Source organism: Vespula vulgaris, chromosome 4, assembly GCF_905475345.1.
Source record: "Vespula vulgaris chromosome 4, iyVesVulg1.1, whole genome shotgun sequence".
Classification (NCBI taxonomy): Eukaryota; Metazoa; Arthropoda; class Insecta; order Hymenoptera; family Vespidae; genus Vespula; species Vespula vulgaris.
In genome coordinates, this window is record NC_066589.1 from 6215161 (window position 1) to 6236611 (window position 21451).

General features: G+C 38.5%; 1 protein-coding gene across 2 annotated transcripts in view; it reads left to right on the forward strand.

Moving 5' to 3' along the window:
- LOC127063331 (uncharacterized) overlaps nucleotides 1-21451 on the forward strand; it is a 283945-nt gene that overhangs the window by 237990 nt on the left and 24504 nt on the right. Inside the window, exon 5 of one of the 2 annotated variants that reach the window (XM_050992974.1) lies at nucleotides 15124-15376. The exons of the other annotated variant lie outside the window; for it this stretch is intronic. Coding sequence (XP_050848931.1) covers nucleotides 15124-15165 — 42 coding nt within the window. The 3' untranslated portion in view covers nucleotides 15166-15376. Of the gene's footprint in view, nucleotides 1-15123; nucleotides 15377-21451 lie in introns of those variants that run through there. 2 annotated transcript variants of the gene reach the window in all.

Sequence of the window (21451 nt, forward strand, 5' to 3'; positions counted from 1 at the left end):
TTTTTTGTCCTTGGAACGTTACTTTATAGGGAGAGAGAAAAAAAAGAAGATACGACGTGCGGTCTTAGGGCAGAACCAATCAGTGACCTTGCGTATAGAGATACTTCCCTTCTCCCTTCTTGCGAGTTCGACCAGTGCACTATACCGGTCATAAAAGCATCGTTGTAAAAGTCAACGGCACTCGTTCAAATTGCCGTAAAAAAGTCAAACCTCTGCGTTCGGCTAAAACGACGAGAGGTGGTAGTAAAAAAAGAGAAATACAAAGAAAAAACGTCAGGGGGCAATACCGTAATCAGAAAATACCGTTACGTGGGTTGCAGCCCTTTTGTTGAATTCTTTAACCTTCGAAAAAAAAGAGAAAGAAAAAAAAACGTTTCTGTGACCCTTTCCCTTCGTCTCGTTCGTTTTTCTCTCTCTCTTTCCTTATTTTTTTCTCCCTTGACCTTGAAATAGCAAGTATCCTCAAACTGATTTACGACGACGCTAGCATACCCCTTGACCTTACTATTCATGACTACTTTGGTCGTCTGCCAGAATCTTTCGTGATTCATCGGTGACCCATAGAATGCATATGAACGAAGCATACGAGTAAAGATACGATTTCTGCTTGTAAACTGATTACACTCTCTCCGAACAATTTGATGATATCACACGATATATCTATGTCTTTATTATTCGGTTTTACTTTTCTTTTGGCTTTCTTTGCTAAAGCGTATAATCGCGATCGACAAAAAAAAAGATAATAAATAAATCTCGTATATAATTAGTCATACAACTTATTTTCATACGAAATATAAAAATTTGAAACGTGTAAGTTTAATTAAATATTATGTTTATAATATCACCGATCTTGCTTTATTCTGTATTAAGAAAAAAAAAAAGAAAAAGAAACTCGAGCGTTGATAGATGTAAATACGATGATAGATGTAATATAAGGTTTAAGATCGATCGAACGTTTCTTCTTGATATTCACATAAGTTTCTCTTCTATCGGATTCTATAAAAATATAAAATTATGACGTCAAATGTAACAACTCGCCACTGGCAGTCTCTCGTAATTATTCCTCCATCTTACGACGGTGGTCCATGCAAAGCCATATCCTTAGATCACAAGTAACAAGACTTGGCATCCATAGACGTTGTAGTGGGTAATAGCGAGCATGCTTCTGGAATAACGTATTGTTACGTAGGTGTTACAAGATCCCACGCCGAGGTAGAGCTAACGTTATTGGTCTAGTTACCCTGCCGCACCTTTAACGATCGCAGACTTGGAAAACACGTGGGATTGGCACATGTCATACAATTCCTTTATTTCTCTATACAGATATTATTCTATTATTAAAGATATGTATATACTTTCTTGGAAGATGCGTTTATATATTTATGTATATATATATATATGCATATATATATTTATTTTTCGTATTTTAAATAATACATATACCAATGACCTATCCTTAAATTATTCAAATTTATATCTTGTGCATTAGTATATCTAAATATTTTAATTTTTCAATCTCAACAAAGAAGAGAGTAGTAGATTATAACGTCTTAACAACTTTGATGTTTAACGCGTAGAAAACAAATCCCTTACTCGTCTCGAATACTGACCGGTTAATCGATTTTTCACGATTTTTCTCCGCACGTACGATCGTTTTGTCATTAATTAAGCAAAGGCGTTAACGTTCCGAGTAAAAGTAGAAAATTTTCGAAGAATCCGCTCGTTATGGCGAGCTTACGAGCCGTCGACGTTTATGACGAGAACGTTTCTGAAATAACGTCATGGCTTACGAAGGTGGCAATGGTTGGAACCGTCCTTCTCTCCTCTTGCTCTTTGCCTACAGTTAACGAATAATTATAGTCGTAGAGGCTATACGTTACTTTGGCCGAGCGGTCGCGTGCACCACAAAACCCTCTCAGAGCCCTCTCAGGACAGCAAGGAACAAAACGAAGGGTATAGAAAGGCAGGCATACTCGCATCTCGTACGTACTCGTACCTACGAGCTTGGACGTTAATAATAGGAGTCATAGTGATACGCGAGGGATGACGGGGAAGAGTGGGGCGAAACTGTAATGCGGAAACAATGTTTGGCAAAGTGCCGTAGGAGTAACCCCTCGACGTTGCATCGTCAACGATAAGAAAGAAAAATTATGTGTCTCGGCAAATCGAGATTTTAGAGTTAAACCCTTTAATTACGAGTCAACGTTTGCGTGATTTAGAAACTAATTCTTCATTCAAATCTCTGTTGTGACATTTAGTAATGACTATGATTCGGCTCGCATAGGGGTAATAATTTGAATAGATAAGTGGACATATTTGTTTCGCGAATTGTCGCGGAGAATTTCACTATCGTATTTTCATGTAAGTAGGTACGTAGGTACGTTTTACTTTTTGTACGTTCGTCATAAATTTTATAATAAGAAGACATTTGCGAGTGAGCAATGACAAACAAAGTATGTACAAAGGCAAAGAGAAACGATATTTTATAAACACATCTTCAGAAAGTATAAGATGTAAAGGTAAGAAGCTGACAGAGATATTCGAGTATGAACGAGGCTGGTAGTATCGATCTGCAATATGTTGTTAAGACATAATCGGATATTAAAGTCCACCATGGAGCTACCGTAACGTTGCAATTAATTCATAATTGGCTCATTTTCCAAGAGGCCACCGCACAATCTTAATTCAATCTATCGCCATTTGTGGCGCCTCGTTACGATCCCCCATGCTTAAACAGGCCCTTCGCGAGAGCAGAACCTCTCAGAACGTATCCTACGTTAATCCAACGTTTTTCTTCCTTCTCTACATTACTCTTATGCGATTCAATAATGATTTTCGAATCGTGCTTCTTATTATAACGATCATAAATATATCTTTAATAAGGTATTCGTTTGAATTATCGAAAACATTTTAACGAGAATACGCGGAAGCTTTAATTACAAACGTCGGACACGAGTTAACACATGTTCCGAAGACAAGTTGAAGTAATTTTATAGGTTCCATCAATTCTTGGAACACTCTTGTAAATACGAGCTTGGACATAATTAGCCATTAAATATAATTTGTTTTTCTCTTTGTTAATTTCTTTTTACGGAATCGATCTAAACATTTCAAGAAGTACATATCGTCGTTTTTATCATCAGAATATATTAATTATTATTTTATTCGATCAGTATCAAAATAGAGCATTAACAAGTACTATTCGATTCCTCTATAACGAGACAAACTTATTAGTCGATATGAGTTCGTTCGATTCCAACGATCTCGACCAAGTTTCATCGATAGTTTCATCGACTACTATCGTTTAGCAGCTTCAGGTTGTGCGACATACCGCTAGATGTCGGTAGGATTACCACGTGTAGTATACCTAAAGTGTTCTAACGTGGATACACCTGAAATCCAAAAAAAAAATCCCTTTCTTGGAACGCCTCGAGATCCTTTCCCTTTTCCCTTTTTTTCCTTTTTATTAAATACGTTCGAGAACTTATTTCGAAAACGAGCGGACCGTACGAAATCGACCCTTAACACGCTAACGTCACAAACGGAAGTAAAAAATGTATTTCCCCTCTTTCACTTTTCATCCCTTTCTTGTTCTCCTCTTTTCTTAGAATAGAAAGAAGAGAAAAAGAAATGGAAAGAAAGAAAATACAATATTCCAGGGTAAAAATTATAATGGACGATAAGATCGAGAAACGCTTGCCTATCGACGAAACGTCAAGAGCATCGGTTAACGAGGAGGCATTGCATTAATCTCAAGGTCGAAGCTTAGGCCACAAACATCGGAGATCATTACTCGCAGTCCATTAGGAGCAGAAGGTCTTTACTGCCCTCGCGATAGGAATTCCAAGGGTCGCCCAGTAGTTCGACCAACTCGAGCTTAATCCCACCAATGGTTTTCGCGCACGATTCGTAAAAAGAGGAAAGAAAGAAAGAAAGAAAGAAAGAAAGAAAGAAAGAAAGAAAGAATCCAAAAGAAAGAGAGAGAAAGGAAAGAAAGGATAAAGGAAAGAAAAAAAAGAAAAAAAGAAAAAAAGAAAGAAAGAAAGAAAGAAAGAAAGAGGAAAAGAGAAATGGGTTCCTTCTCTTCCATTCGTTCTCTCTATGGTCGAGCAGCTTCATCCCTTCCTCGATTCCCTTTTCCTAAGGTATTCTAGTTCGTTTCCTCCTTTGTACTCCTTCCTTGCCCTCCTTCGACTCGGTGGCTCGGTACAACGGGAACGCAAAACTCGGGGAGTGGTTGTCCTCCCACGGTCTCCACAGTTCGAGTTTTCGTTCGACTAGAGAACAGAGAAAGAGAGAGTGAGAGAGAGTGATAGAGCAAACGAGAGAGAAAGAGAGAGAAAGAGAGATAGAGGGAGAGAAAGAGACGACAGTGGCGAGCGCCCATTGCCCGTCACTATCCCCAGTTTCCGCGCCATTTCTCCGTAACGCGCGCCATTTCCTCCCTTTTCTCCCTCTCCTCTTGTTCTCTTCCATCCTAAACCCTTCTCTGTCTCTCTGTCTCTCTCTCTCTCTCTCTCTCTCTCTCTCTCTCGTTATTCTCTTTCCACTAGTACGCACGAGCCTCTCTCTCTCTCTTTCTCTCTTTCTCTCTCTATCTCTTTCTCTTTCACTCTTTTTCTCTTTCCCACCCGTTACGTGTGCACCCTCACTGTTTGTTCTCTATTTAGGTCGTTTGGCCCGCGCAAATACCACCTTCCACCCTCTCTACCGGTCTCGTTGCCACCCAACCCTTTTTCCGTACGACAAACGTATAATCTTGAAAAACGACGAACTTTCAAAACGTTCTTCATGTCACACTTTTGTGTTATCTTTTCGTTGTCGTCATCGATACATACGCATATGTAGATTTGTCCGTAGATTTATCAGGTTGTAAATTATAAATTTGATTCTTTGTGGATTCTTTTATATCTCTTCTTTAGGCTTATTAGACAAAAATAAATTGTAAAAAATTATCTGTATGTATAAATATCTAAAGTAATATATTGTTAAATTTTGTGTTTGTATTATTGTGAAATTTTCTTAAGAAAGACTCGAAAGATACTGGAGGATTAAAAAAAACGTGTCGAAGGGATATAATCTATGGTTGCGTCGAGTGTTTTATGGACGATAGTAGACGACGATTATATTCTTGCTAAAGGAAAAGGAAAAAATAAAATAGAAAAAAATGAAAGAAGAAATCAAAGGAAAAGAAAAGAAAAGGAAGATAGGAAAGAAAAACAAGAAATCAACTCGACGATACCTAGACCTCTCCCATCGATTTCCTTTCGTTCGGGAACCTTTTATTAAAAATCCTTCTCATAATTTCCGTTTTTGCCGTGGCCAGTTCATCGCTGTTATAACGCTCGACGATCTGGGTTTTATCCAAAAAGATGAAGGGGTTGGGGTGATTCAAAGTGCCAAGAAGATTCTCTATCCCTTTCTTGCTCGTTCGCTCGCACGACGGGACCGCAATGCGGGTACGCGTAAATGGCTTGTGCTTGCTCCCTTTTTTTCTTTCTCGTAATCGTCGCTCACAACACTCGCACCTTCTCCTTTTCACGATTTTAATCAACGAGTAGATCGACTCGTGGCGCCCGTGTATCGCGTTCGGAACTATAATTTCGCGGTAAACGCAGAACCACGACCGGCTGTGCCGCGCCAACTTCTCCGCGCGAGCCGCTTTAAATAGGTTTGCACGTATGGCCATCGACCCTTTCGTGTAGTTTCTAAAACCTTCGACGATCTTGAACCCTTAGGATATCCCTTTTCTCTTTTCCCTTTTCTCTCATTAGAGAAAAATCTTACGCTCACTTTAAAATACCTCAAAAGTAGAATAAGTGGATAAGGTACCTTTTTCATAACCTTCGAATCTACTGAAAGACTTCTCGGATTTTTTTTCACGAATTTTGTTAATTTTTGAATTTATGATAAATCCCGTCGTTTTTAACAGATACACCGATGAACGCAATTTGACATTTCATACGTGCCATTTTCAATTAACAAAAATTGAAAGGTCATGATTTAAAATGTATATTAAGACTTTTGAAACATGATATACATATACGATACTCGATCGAATTGGTATGCGTCTACGCGTCTATTCATTTTTTATACACTTGCTAAAAATAATATACTATAAGTAAGCAAAGAAAAGAGAAGTCGATCTCGAAAGTTTTAGTACAAGAAAGTTCCATAAGAATATTAGGGTCTTCCTTCCGGTATTCAGTAGATATCGTTAATTCAATGACGAAGTCGATCGTCTCTCTTGTCAAGCGAACAAAGATGCCACTCGTAGAAGACTCGAAAAATGATCGAAAAAGAGAGAAAGAAAAGAGAAAGAGAGAAGCAAGCCATTTTTCCAAGCCCGGAAACCGGACGCCCCCAGGATCTCAACGTTTCTATCGACGAGCAGAAGAACTGGTGCCACGTCAGCGCGTGGTCCGTCCACCCTTCTCTGGTTTTCCGTCAGTCGACGAGACTTTCGATATTTATTTTTATTACGACCACCCTGTCAACGCTTCTATTCCCTTGCTCGACCTTGCTCAGTCTTCGAGACTTCGAAAAAGAGTTCTTGTTACAGACACGTCTATATCTCTTTTTCAACGATCAAAAAATAGAGATTCGGATGGTCGATCGATAGTTTTCAAAGACGTCGATCGACGATTCAAATATCTTTTAGTATGAGCAAACGTCGAACGAATGAAAAGAAACGCTATCGTTTGAACTCAACGACCGATCGATATCATGCATATGACGCTATAATTTCCTGTCCTACCGATTTCAGAGGAGCTTGTAATTTTCTTTAACAATTCAATATTATTCCGATATTTTTCCTCCTTCCTCGTAATTAGATAATGAACTTTTACTCGTTTATTGAAATCCAATATCGACGGTGCTTTTCCCGGTTTTAATCTGATTCCGTAGGAATAAGAAGGGTGAAACTAAGATAAAGAGTAAAAGAGAACGTTGTGATGTTAGAAACGAAGTCTCACCGTACATAAATATCAAGGGAATAGACAACGATTAGATACTATTTAACGAATGAACGGAAGTGGACAGCAGCGATAACGCCGTCGCTTCGAGAAGAATGATCGTCGAGAGCAAAAGGGCCAACTATTCAGGGTCATCTTATTAGACCCGAAAAAAGAGCCAAGCAACGAAACTTTCTTTATTTTCTTTAGTTTTCTTTTTTTTTTTTTTTACTCACGGTGTCTAGGTCCAAGGAAAGAAAAAGAAACGAAAAGAAAAATAAAACGAGAACGAAAAAGAGAAAAAAGAAAAGAGAAAAAGGAAAATACTTGAAGTGAACGATAACCCGTTTTATTCCGTGTGATTTTGTTAACGTTTATCGCATGATTGAAAACTTATCAAGAGTCTAGGGCCATGGAAGGAAAGCAATTTAGACGACGAGATCTAAGTTGGCGCAGATGTTCCGTAGAATCTCATTGCGCGATTGTGTCCCAAGAGTACAACGAGTGCGGTTTACGAAATACTGCAGGATCGTAAGGAGAATTAGGCGTCTGAAGTTGCACGGCACGTAGCTACGTAACGACGTCTCGAAAGGTTCGTGATTTTACGAAAGCGCCGAAACGATCGTAGGAAGACTACAGAAAAGAAATCCAATCTCACGATGCGAGACTACATATTCACATCATTCTACATTTGTTTATATTTTTTCGTAAAATCTCAACAATCCTTTTTAAGCAATAACAAATCGAACCGATCTTTAGTTTCAACGTAATAAAAAAAAAATTTTATTTTCGATATATATATATCTATCAATTAATATTATTAAAACGAATATAACGTATTCCATAATCGGTAATGTTTATATTGATTCTTTTAATAATACTACATCTACTTGTAATATAAATCAAGTGATTTCGCCAGTCAGCAAATTCGGTTCTGAAAGTCCGATGTTGAAAGCTTGTGTAACGGAGAGACGACGAAAAGGATCCGACGGATGCAGACATGGCAGTACCATTCCTACGCATTAACTCGCTCCAAAGCCAGGATTTTATCTTTTCTCTTTGTAAGATTTGATAAAATATGGATTTGATCATCGAAAGTGCTGTGTTTCGGTATCGTGCCATCTCTATATCTTGTTATTACAACCACTCAGCGAAAAGACTCCCCTTAAAAGATTTCTTTCTTTTATATATATATACATATATGTATGTATGTATATACATATAACGAAGAGATGAATTCTCTTTTATAATTTTTTTGCAGGTCAACACGATATATAATTTTTTTTTACAAAACTAAATGTGTGTGTATAATCTCATTTTGAGAAAAATGTTTAATATCAAAGTATAATATTCTCAAATAATAGAATTCTCGAATAATCTAATATTTTCTTTTTCTTTTTTTTTTTTTTCTTGTTTTTTCTTATATTGCTGAAACGCCTCTGTTTAACATAATTCTTCTCGAATATTTCTTATCGTATCGAAACGATACACGCCAAGAGAATATTTATTTTACGGAACGCATTTTCTCGAATTTTATTTAGGAAAACGAGCTTTGGGAATCTTTTGTGGGGAAACGTGGTAGGTTTTTCATGGTTCACCCGCTAGAGGCGTAGGATGCAGACTAGACATGTATATAGATATGTGCGGTATCTCTACTGCACGGCCAATGGGGTTTGAATGGCCGTGATAAAATGATATGGCTTCCGAATGTTGACTAAACTGCACCCATTGCAGGTGGAAAACCAACTGGAAAATAATAATACGCTTTGATGGATGAGCAACGATAGCAGCAACGTTGTCTGTCCTTTTGATAATGAAGTTCAAAATGCATGTGTTTTTCGAAGTCTCTCTCAAAAAATAATCATTTTCTTTTCAAAAATGATCTCTTTTTTTATTCTTTTTTTTTCTACAAAAATAAACGTCATTCATAATGGTCATTCGCTACGAGCATATATCTTAAAATTTATTTATTAATATATCGTAAGAAAATGAAATTCTCGTGACAGGTAATCATCTTCTCTTTTCCCAATTTACTTACATTCGATTTATCTTCGCCAATAGTGATACTCGTCTACTCGGTGTGACTTTAATAGCCTATTAAGAAACGTATCGCTCGTGCAAGACGATTTCGAAGGTGTAATATAAGTAAAACGAGCGATTACATTGATTTAACCGTAATCACATTCCCATTTTCGAAGCTTATTTCAGTCATGCGAGATTGAAAAGAAAAAAAAGAGAGAGAGAGAGAGAAAAAAATTGTAAATCATCGAAGCGATGAAATGAATTTCTCTTTTAAAGAGTCAATGGCGTAGGAAGGAGATGAAAAAAAGAGATAGAAGAAGAAAAATATAGAAGGGAATGAAGAAGAAAGAAAGAAAGAAAGAAATAACGAAAGAAAGAGAAAAGAAGATAAGATGAAGAGGGAGAAAAAGAAGAAAATAGACTGTCAACGATCGAGCTAGAGCGAAAATGGTGGGTATATAAGGCCACGGTCAGTTAGTCTGAAAGCACGTCGTCGTTATTACGCGCTGAGTAGGTAATTTGCTGATGGTCGATCGAAATATAAATCCGCTTTGCTCGATCGCGAATTAATCAAAGAGGTGCATCTCGGCAGGTGAAAGAATTCTTCACTAACGAGTTCTTATCTGCAGACCGTGAGAGATAAAAGCGAAGAGTACGTAAGACAGAGAAGAGAAAGGAAGAGTGAGAGAAAGATAGATAGATGATAGGAGGAAATACACGAAAGATTATTATGTTTTAACCTTGAAATTTATCCTATCTCAAAGTGTCGAGATTGAATCGAACTACCCTGTAGTCAGCTTGTAATCGAACGTTCCTTTAGCGACAGGCTGCGCTCTAATGAGTTTTCTTTAGGAATATGCTCATAACGATATTATCCTGCCAATCTAAAATCGATGCAATTGAATTTGACTACTGAAATAGGAAGAGAGAGAGAGAGAGAGAGAGTTCCTTTCCGGTCAAACAAATTCAATGGCTAGCATTATTACACGCTATATTGCCAATTAAGTCACGTTTGGTTAAGAGATGATTATATCACGCGAATTATAGACATACGCGATATCTTTCATGATTCTTCGTTCCGTTTCATCATAAAATTCTCAAACTTGATCTCAAATATTTAATTTCTATAATAATTATAAATGTTCGGTATGAACGACAATATCGTAATAGAATAATACAATATTTTTTGAAGATACAAAGAGAAGGAAATTGAAGTTTTCTTAAATCTCAATTAGTTTCCTTTGCAAAAGAAACACACTGCGTTCTTTGTTCCAATCACGAGGGAAGATACATTTACCATGTAACTAAACAGTCTCTCGTAACTCATAACGTCGTTAGGACCTTTACGTCACGATTCAATTTCGTGGTAAGCATTATCTCTAGAATAAATTCGATCGCATCTAAGGAAAACGTAATAGAGAGCGACGAAACGAGACGAGACGAGACGAGACGAGAAAGAGAAAGAGAAAGAGAAAGAGAAAGAGAAAGAGAAAGAGAAAGAGAAAGACAAAAAGTAGGAGAAGGAAGAGGAGAAGGAGGAGAAGAAGAAGGAAGAAGAGAAAGAGAAAAAGAAGGAAGAGGTTCGCGGCGGGTGTCCGTTTTTGGGCATGGCGTTGTTCGCGGTTTACAGAGGTGCGTGGGGCGAGTGCGCGCAATCAGGGCGGAGCGGAATGCTCGTAAATACGCAGATGACGACAGATAATCCAGATCTATGGCTGTTCCAGATGAATCACTGGAGGATTAAGTTTGTGTCTTCTTGCCCCTGATGTCCGTTCCATAGAGCCTTTATTCGGGGAGAAAAGAAGGAGGTGAATCGGTAGGATGTGAGGATGAGGATGAGAAGGAGGTAGAGTAAGGGGAGGAGACGAAGGAATAACGCAAGGAAAAACACGAGAAGAAGGAGATAGAAAGTTCCCTGTGTAAAGTTAACTCCAAGAGTCGTGGGTACAAGACGAAGTGGTTTCCCCCCCAGGAAGAGATGTATGTCAGTACGGTGAACCCTGCAGGATGCAGCAACGCAGGGCAGGACATGGGAAGAGAGAGACAGAGAGAGACAGAGAGAGAGAGAGAGAGAGATGGAAAGAGGTTTAGAGAGAGAAAACGAGATAGAAGGAGAGAGAAAGAGAGAGAAGGAGATAGGGAGCTAGATGGTGGGGGAAGATGGATGTCCTCGACCCTCCCCCTTTCCCCACGATCACCGAAGCTCCTACCCTCGTACCGAACCGGCCAAAGTCGAGAAGTGGCGGCCATAATGCTTTGGATGCACCACCATTCCTGAATCTTTCAAACTCTATCTCTTTCTCTCTTTCTCTTTTCACTTTTCTTTCTTTTTTTCGTTGTCTCTTTCTTTTCTCTTCTTTTTCCACTCTCTCTCTCTTTCTCTTTCTCTTTCTCTTTCCGTCTTTCTCTTTTTTTATCTATCTCTTTCTTTCTCTCTCATGGTTCTCAATTTAAGTCTTAATAAGGAAGTACTCGACGCTATTCTTGATCCATCATCTCGTTAATACTCGTAGATCAAAATAATGGTCTAATTGAGTTACCGAAAATTTATTAGTGAATTATTAGTTTATTTTCCTGCATTTCTCGTAAATATTTTTATTATATATATATATATATATATATATATATATATATATATATAGATTATGGTCCGTCTAAGGATAAATAATCGATCATCAAAGAACCACATTAGAACCGATTGTGCAATATACATATTAGTAATTTATATCGTATATTTTTAGTTTGATATAAGATTTATCTATATTATCTTGTCAAATTAAAGATACAATTTATACAAATGTAAATAATAACAGAGAATTCATTATTTTCATGCATTCGAATGTCTGCGAGAAATGATTTAATGGAAATGAAATTCTCTCAATCGAAAAGTTTTGGAAAGCACATTCGGTGAATCGATTATCTAAGTGTCGATAATCGAGACAACACTGAATTACTCTACGTTAAACAGCGGAAGTCCCAAAACTTAATAGATCTCGAAATCGGCACGCGTTCATTTCCGGTCGTAGTGGTAACGGAAATATGCTCGTAAATTTGTCCGGAGCTTTAATTTTATGACCCATAGGAGAATCCATTATCCGAAGTGGTGGCGTTTGCGCCACTAACACATCCAGCCCATTGTACGAGGTAGCTGCTCCCGGTATTGTGATGTCGGTTTATTGCCTCATAAAACAGAGAAAGAAAGAGAGAGAGAGAGAAAGAGAAAGAAAGAGTGAAGTCTCGCGGCATTAGAAAATATCTCGAAGCGTGCCACGATTCGCACACCTTGTTCGTGTATCGAGATTGCGATGTAAAAATTTCTCGACGATAATAACGGAGCCAGGCCCTTTTGCTTGAAGCTCTTTCTCTAGAGCCCTTCTTGAGCATCTTTTTAAGAAACGAACCCTCGTGATCGGAATAAGATCGAACCTTCTAACGGGAGATAAAGTTAAACAGAGATCTAACTCTTACAAGATATTTTTATCCTTTTTTCTTTTTTTCTTATAAAAGATCTTCAATTTTACAAGATAACCCGTTTTGTCGTAGAGCAAATAGCAGAGCAAATGACAAGTCATTTCTATACGAATATTTTTTCGTTTCTTTTTAATTTCGAAGATAGAAAGAAGTGTTTCGAGTAAGAGAAATTTAATTTAGAAAAGAGTGATTGATATGATCCTTTAATATTTCTTCTTTTTACGTATATATATATACATGTACACACACTTACATTCGGATTAACGAACATAGTATCGTATTGCGAAGTGTAAGTTAGAACACGGACGAACCTAACGAAATATCGTTCAGCAAACAAGATTTAATCGCACGAGAAAAGACTGGTCGCTATACCAACACGAAAATACATGTAATCTCGAGCCTTAACTCGAGAGAGACACAAAGAGTATAAGTTTCGAAGCGTTTCAAGACGAAGTGGATTGGACTTCTTATTCCTCTCTTCTTGAGCAGGTTTGCGAGAGAGGGGTTCTCTACGTCGCTCTATCTTTCTTTTCCCTTCTTCTCTCTCCCCTGAAGTATCTCGGATAAAAAGTACAATGTGAAAAAAAATGTATAAATTTATTCTCCTATCCTGGTTGGACTTGTCCTCGCGAACATAAGGAAAATAAAGTCTTCGAGAAAGAGCGAGGAAGGAAGAATAGCGTTAATAACGGAAGGAGAAGGCGGGTGGGTACCTACGTAGGGTATCTAGGAACCGTCAGGGCCACGGAGAATTATCTCGCTCGCAAATCCAAACGCGAGGAGACTCTCCTCTTTCGATCTATCTCTTTTCCTTTCTCTCTTAGCTCTCTCCCTCGGTCTTTCTCTTTTGCTTTTTCTCTTTCTACTTCGGTCGTGGTAATGGCGCTCACAGTTCTCCGATTACATAGAGGAATAAGAGGACAGCGTACGTACGTGTACGACGAGGACCGCGTGAAGGATAAATGGGGAGTGGATAACGAAGGTACAAGAGTACGAGAACGAAGTAAGTGCCCCCAACCCCCGTGTAACGTAGCGCTTTAGGATGGGAGTGAGTGCCTTGAGCGATGTCCTGTCGGCCGAGTGGCTCGCACGTAGGCCGCCTCGGGAACGAGAAGAGAGACAGAGAGAGAGAGAGAGGATGAAAGAGAGAGAGAGAGAGAGAGCATATACGCTTATATGTGTAAGTAAGTGAATACTGTATATACCACGTCGATAGCTCCCTCTCTCTCTCCTATGCAAATCAGCTAAGGCGCGGATACGTATTCATGGGATCTTATCCGCGTGCACGTGTACAGGGTGAATGATTTCCTTCGCGAGCTACCCCATCCAAGAGAAGGAGAGAAGAGAAGAAATTCAAATTTCCCTCGCGAATCTTACTCGCGGAAAGGAGAAGCGTACACGGCGAACGATTTACGTGAGTTTCGAATGACCCGACGTTATTCTGACCCAAGGATACGTTTATTATATAAGAGAAAGAAAAAGAAAAAAGAAGAGGAAGAATAATAATAATAAGAAGAAGAGGAAGAAGAAGAGGAAGAAGTAGAAGAAGAAGAAGAAGAAGAAGAAGAATAAGTAGAATAAGAAGACACGTTAATCACGTGGGACCGAAGAACTGCGAGCCCTCGAGCAAAGAATACAGAAGAAAGTCGGATGAACTTCGTCGATCGCCTCCCTTTTACATGACCAAAAAACTTAACCATCTCATTTACGTATAATTGCAATAACGACGTTACTCGTACGTGTATGGAATTATCTCTTTATCGTGATACTTTCTCATTTGAATAAGTGCCCAGACATGATAAACGTAAAAGACCAATGAAAGCTTTCTCTCTCTCTCTCTCTCTCTCTCTCTCTCTCTCTCTCTCTCTCTCTCTCTCTCTCTCTCTCTTTCTCTTTCTCTTTCTCTTTCTTATATGAGGAAGCAAAGTTTACGAGAGAATGCGCTCAGGGAAAACGATAGGTTCTTACTCGTTAAGACGAAAATTTATTCCGTTCGATATTGCCCCAACACCGTGCGGTCAATTTTTATAGCGTTTAACCGACTAAAATTTCAAAGATTTTCGTGGCGATTGATAAATCGCCGCTTCCGTTTTCGATGCGCCTTGAGCAAAGAGCACATGGATAAGGACGAAGAACCTCTCTTACAGAATTTACGGTCGAATCGGTGCTGTCTGTCTCCGTGCCGTTACCGTATGCGTGACGTTACGTCCCGAGAATAAAAGCGATTGTCCTCCAGCTACAAACCAAACTCGTCTGACGCGAGCAGAACGGAATAAAGTCGAGTAAGCTACTTAATCGCACGATTCGATCGCTGCCCAGATTCGAAAAGAGTTATTGCACACGAAACGTCATAAAGAGGGGTCGGAGGACATGCAACATAAAGAAATATTTCCTTTGATAACAAATAAAATGATCGAATGTAATTTTTATTCGGAGTGAAATATTCGAACGTTTTGCATTTTAATATCATTCTTAAATCGATTGAAACACATACGAGTCTTAACTATACGAAATAGGGAATACTATAGTATTTATCTAAAGATCTAAATCTAATCTCGATCAGTTTTAAAGACGAATCTTTTACCTTATTTTTGATTTTATTTTTTTTCAATCGATCGACGAATACTCTTTCATTCTTTCTTTCTCTTTTTCTTAATGTTTTTCTTTCGTTTTATAGTTAGTTCACTCCTATCGGACTCGTCGCGTTCCAGAACCATAGCCTAACAATTACAAACGACGGCGATCCCTGGACAAGGCACAGGACCGTCGTAGTACACGGCACGGATACACGTCGCAGGTACACGCGTGATACGGTGACAAAGCATAAAAAAGCATGGCGACTATGGCGTGGCACGGCGTGGCACAGCTAAGTGCGAGATACATCACGAACACCTTCCCTCTTTTCAGTCTCTCTCTCTCTCTCTCTCTATCTTTCTCACACGCAGACACGTTCTCTCGAAGCTTTCTCTTTCTCTCAAAGAAGTCCAGCAAATTCTTCTCTCTCGTACGCGACTCTCGCGTCTTGGATAACGCCAACAACACCGCCGTAGATAAAGGAGCATCGGATCGTAAAGCACTCTCGTTAAGAATATGATCCGGGCTTACCTTCGGTCCAGCTCGACACAACGACGAAGACGACACGAGAACGACGAGGACGACGAGAATGGCGGCATTGCACCAACCAAGTGCACGTGCACGCGCGCACACGCACAACTCCATCAAAGGGAATACACCAAATCGTCTACCAAAAGATAAAGAGAGAAAGAGAGAGAGAAAGAGAAGAGAGAGAGAGAGAGAGAGAAAGAGGGAGAAAGTTACGATCGCTACTGCGTCCCTCTTACGTTAGATATTATACTATGCTCGCGTATCAACCATCTCGTATACACTACACCTTCTTACATCTCGATGGTGTTGGTATAACGAACCACTGTAAACACTCTCTCTCTTGCTGCTCTTACCTACCCTTTATACTTTTATTAATTCCTCTTGAAGATCGTTGTCCATTATTTTATTTTATTATTTATGCTTTCCAAATTTTTATGTTTCCATTACTTTTACGAGAAAGTAAGTACTTAGTTTATTATCGGATATATACAATAGGATAAAATACGAATATAGACGAACGATAGATTTCTAATATCTAGATCTATTAGCGATTTATGGAACGAGTATCAAAGGATATGTCGCGTCGATGTAATGCATCGATATCGTTAGAAGGTCTCTTAATCGTGAATTAATAATGATTCATTCGATCGAAGTCGTTCGACGAATCTGCACAGGTAATTTACGAATCGACGAGAGTAAATTTATGTGAATCACATAGCGAATACCATTGATATTATCTTGATTCGGAGAGTTCATTCGTTAAGTGTTCGGTTGTGTTATAAGCAAACGAAGATGAATACGAGGATCGGTTGGTAACGGGAGAAATATGATCGTTATCGGTTGATGATGGAGGATCGATGATTTATCGTTTCGCTCGAGGCGTTCGCGCTTCGAAGGTCGTCGTCCATAATCGCAACGTGAAAGAACTCGCTGTGTTACCTCGCTACCTCGTTATACGTGTTTGTATAGTACTCACGTTAGTTTTTCTCGCGCGATTTCTGACATCGTAAAGACAAATCAGTGAAATATTATTTTCCTCGGGAGAATTCACTAGGGAGGGAAAAAGCTCACGTTAACGTTTACCTATTCTCACGTTCTGACATTTCGAAGAAAAATATAGAAAAAAAAGAAAGAAAAAACAAAAAAAAAACAAAAATAAGAGAGAAGTATAATAGCGTAAACGCGCATGGCGCACTGAGAAATAAGTGCAAAGTTAGATGTCCTCGTTAATTCGCTTTCTCGTTATACGAGCCGTTTATTTCGCAGGAATACGCGACAGTTCGGTGCAATCAAAATGGAGAGCCGGCGAGTAAACGAGTAGTGACAAAGGAATATAATAAAGCAAGAGCTAGTATCTCATCCTTCGTGCTCATTGGCGCATAACATCCACCATAACCCCACGAGTCACGAGATTTATAATCTCGTGGAGCAAATGCGTGCAGGAATGTCCGAGCTTCGTGAGCGCCGTCGGAGGGAGGGGACGTGCACAGGGACACATAGAGAGAAAAAGAGATAGAGAGAAAAAGAGAGAGTATATGTGAGAGAAAGAGAGAGAGAAAGCTCTCAACCCGCGCATAGCCACGGCATTTGAATTATTCATTCCAAAGCCGTTGCGCGTTTGTTGCTGGTACTGTATCAGACCTTTGGGTCATGCTAATCTAAGACGCTACATTGTTTCGCGTAGTGTACATGCAATTAGATTCCACGGATAGTGAAGAAAAACCCGATAAGAACTTCCATTGTAATTCTTCTCTCGTAACCCTTAGAGATGTATAGTTACGTGTAAAAATCTTAGCCGAATTTTCAGACACTTTTCTTTCGAACTAACATTTCTCTCGTTTAACTTCGTTCGGATTAAACGTATGTAGATTTATACTCGAAAAATATTTCTTTATCTAACCTTTCTCTAACGTATGATTTTAAGACCTAGGTAGAACATTAAATCCAACGATGAAACAATCGACAGATTTATTTTTATTTTTGAAGAAACAAATTTTAATCTCGGAAATCTTAGTTAAATCTTAACTCGATAATATCTATAATCACAGGATAAAGAGTGAGAGCTTCCAAACCAGCAATCGTTTTCTTTTGCCGAACGATCGGGGACGTTTGAAAGAATGGCCTACTCGTTTTCGCGTTGCTATCGATGTGATTAATGCATTTGGGCAACACGGGCCAACGCGTAACAAGAAGTACGAGGTACAGAGTTGGATTGCCTGCACGTGCACACACCGCTGATTTTCTCCCTTTTATCTTCCTTGGAATCTCGAGTGCGCTTCCATGAACACGCACGTTCATAGGGTGTCTCGAATCGAACTGCGTGCATCTACCTCAAAATATACATAAATAATAATAGTCACGTTGGCGACGAAAAGGTGAATGAAAAAGTGACGATAAAAGAGTCCTTTAGAAAAGAAAAGGTGAAGGTCTTTTTCTTTTTTTTTTCTTCTCCTTTTCTTTTTTTATATATAAAAGTCATCGAACGATAAAATGAAGATTTAAAGATGAAAGATACGATCAGCGCTTTCTTAAATCATAATGTGATGTGAATAATGTTGGTCGTTAAATGTCTCACACAATATTCCTTATTAGTTTCATACTGAGATAAATAAAAAGAGAAAGAAGAAGGGGAAAAAAATATATGAAATATATGGATTTTGCGATACGATTTCGTGGTCACGGTTCTCGGCTAAAAACGAGGGAATACTTTAAACGACCTGTCGCTTAACGAGACAAATGTGAAATCATTTTTTCCTCGTGACGATAAAACTGAGATAGTGTAGTAATAAAATATCGTAAAAAGGAAGAATATCATTGGTAAACTTCGCACGGGCAAATTCTTTTACAAAGAGAGAGAAAGAGAGAGAGAAAGAGAGAGAGAGAGAGATATCGAGTGTAGACAAGTGGAACAGTGAAGTGTATAAAGAAGAAGTTTGGTTATCAAGAAGAATCGAGGAAATGTTATACCTTATAGGTCAAAGGAGCATAGAATCAACCAAAATGTTTCTCCAATGATATTTGTACGAGGATTATATTAAGGGTTGCTTATAGGTTCTTATAAAATATATAATTTGATGGTCGGTACGCAAGAACGAAATGTTAATGAGCCATCTAAATCAGTACCTTCCTTTCGCTACTGTAAACCATTCCTTGCATATATACTTAAAAAGCAACCCTACGTATATAGATAATATCGTATTCAACGACTTCGTAATTAGCAGTTAACGCAATTCGGTAGCGGTTAGGTTACCTCTTGGTATGATTATAACGACTCGGATGAAATCTTAGATTGTGTCATCTCAATTAAACAACTTTTAAAAGAACTTTTTAACGCGATCGAATCGTTTCAATTTTCGAGAAATATAATAATATTAATACTATACTTCGTCATATCAGATATGAGAATGGATATGGGAAAGTATATAGACTATCCTTCGTCGAACGACATAAAGTACGCTTAAGTTAATTCGATCCATAAATGCAGATTATAATGAAACGTTATATAGATACGAGATACCCGATATAGGCGAATCGAAAAATATATTTAAAAGTTGTAATCCTTCTATTATAATAAAATAGAGATTACGAGGGAAAATATTTGATGTATCCCCTTGTCTAAACATACAATACTGATTTTTTCTTTTTTTTTTTTTTAAGGAACAGAGAAAAATATATAGAGAAATATTATAGAGAATTTCAAAGAGACCACCCAATGGAATTTTTACGGCGACTTGTTCGATGTTAGAAATTAGAGGAAAGAAAAAAAAGGAAATCATCGACTTAGGTAATTTCATTGGTATGCCTAGACGAATCGAAGTACGTGTAGAATCGTTTCGGTGTTTATATGAATTTACACTCGGCCACCCATTCGGTCGATGTCTATTTAAGAATGTCAAACGATCGTGGTACACTAGTCTTAGCCAAGTAGGTCGATAACTGCAACATTTGCAGGCAGCTTGCGTCCTTCGCATAGCACTTTTCACACGAATCAAAGGGAAAAGATGGTCGAGAACGGCGTCACGTTTGACACGGTTCACACCATAAAAATAACCGTCGAGGTGCATCAAGGAATAACTTAAGACAAAAAGCGAATTCAATTTTTTCTTTCTCACCTCGCGATCGTACCATTCGATCTTTCGTTTTCCAATAAATCGTTGTTACTTTCTTTCCTTCTTTCTTTCTTTCTTTCTCTTCTGCTTCCAATAAAACTAAGAACGTTATCACGAATATTAAGATAATAAAATTATAGGAATGTTCGGAAAATAATAAAATCGATATAAAGCGTTAATTTTACTCCCCTTTATATTTCAAACCGATTTTAATGACCAACTCTCGCAGGAAGAACTGCAAATATAATAAAAAATCAAAGAAAGAAAGAAAAGAAGAAAGAGAAAAAGAAAAAATACAGATTAAATAGAGATAAAACGCTCGTGCTGGCGTAAGTTTAGGAACTGCTTTATGGCAGCGCTCCTGCCGAGCTCAAGATGGCGAACTGGTCCAACGAGTCTTCGCTCATTTTTCCTTTATTTTAAAACCTTTACTTAGCTCGCCTCCCGATTTCACTGAAACCCAGAGAGAAGAATTTTTCGATTTCGTTGGAAACGTTCCATAGACGACGACGGAATCGCATTATCTCCGAGATAAAATTATCCGATCTATCAAGTTTTGCTTTTGCTGAGATAAAAATAAAAAAAATGTGTTGCGAAGAAGAAGAAAAAAAAAGGGAAAAGGAAAAGAAAAACTTTTTCGACCAACCACAATGCTATCGCTCAAAAAAAGAAAGAAAGAGAGAAAGAAAGAGAGAGAGAGAGACGAAGGAGAAAGAGAGTTAAAGTAAGAATGAACTCGAACATGTGCGGAGAGTGCGGAAGAGTCGGCTAGGCAAAGCGCATCCAATATTTACCGTGCATTAAATTTAGATGGACTCGGTACAAAGTGGTCGGAGGCTGCAAGAAGAGCCCTCAGCGTAATTTTACGCTCTTAGCGAATTCTAGCTTCCATGCATTTTCCAAAACGCCGACACGTTTACGAGGGTGAGCATCCAGCGGCTAAAGCGCGCGTGCTAACTGTGTGTCTATAAATAAACGGTGAAATGCGGCAAACGCGGTGCTTTAATTGGAAGATCCGAGAGAGCACGCAATGTTCGTTACGATAGGTTTCGTTCAGGAATGCAATTAAAACGGTGATCTCATCGAACGAAAAAAAAAAAGATGAAGAAGAAAAAAAATACATCTACTACCTATCTATGTATGTGTATTCCGCGATTTCGAAGAAAGCCGTTCACGGGACCATCGATAAACTTTCGATGAAAGTGGTCCTTTAATTAAAAATTAATTGTCCGCTATCGTGGAACGTCAATAGACCCTCATTTAATCGGACACGTACAATAAGACTTTGTTGTTATATAGATATCTATAGAAATATATTCCTTCGCAAGAATACGAGAGTAGGATCGATACTTTCATCTATACAATAAAATCAACATAATCCGTCGTACAGCGGACACTCCCCCAACATCGATCATAATCCAAATCCTTCAAATCGAATTAACGTTCCGTGAAAACGAGTCCGAGTCATTTCTACTGTGACATAGACCATTAAAAAAACAGCATTCATAAGAAAGAAAAGAGACAAGAAAAAGAGCGAAATAAAAGAAGATTAGGTCGAGCTAGTTTGATCGGAAGAAAAACGCGTGTACTCGCGAAAAGTGACGAGAGAAAAATGAGGGTTTGACTCGTTCCGATCGGCTAGGTACGAGGGCCGACGAATGGCTCGTAGGACTCATGGAGCAGGAAACGAGAGGGATGAGTAGGAGGAACGAAACCGAGAGATAAATAGATAGATAGATAGAGAGAGAGAGGGAGAGAGAGAGAAAGAGAGAGGAGAAAGGAGAGAGATAG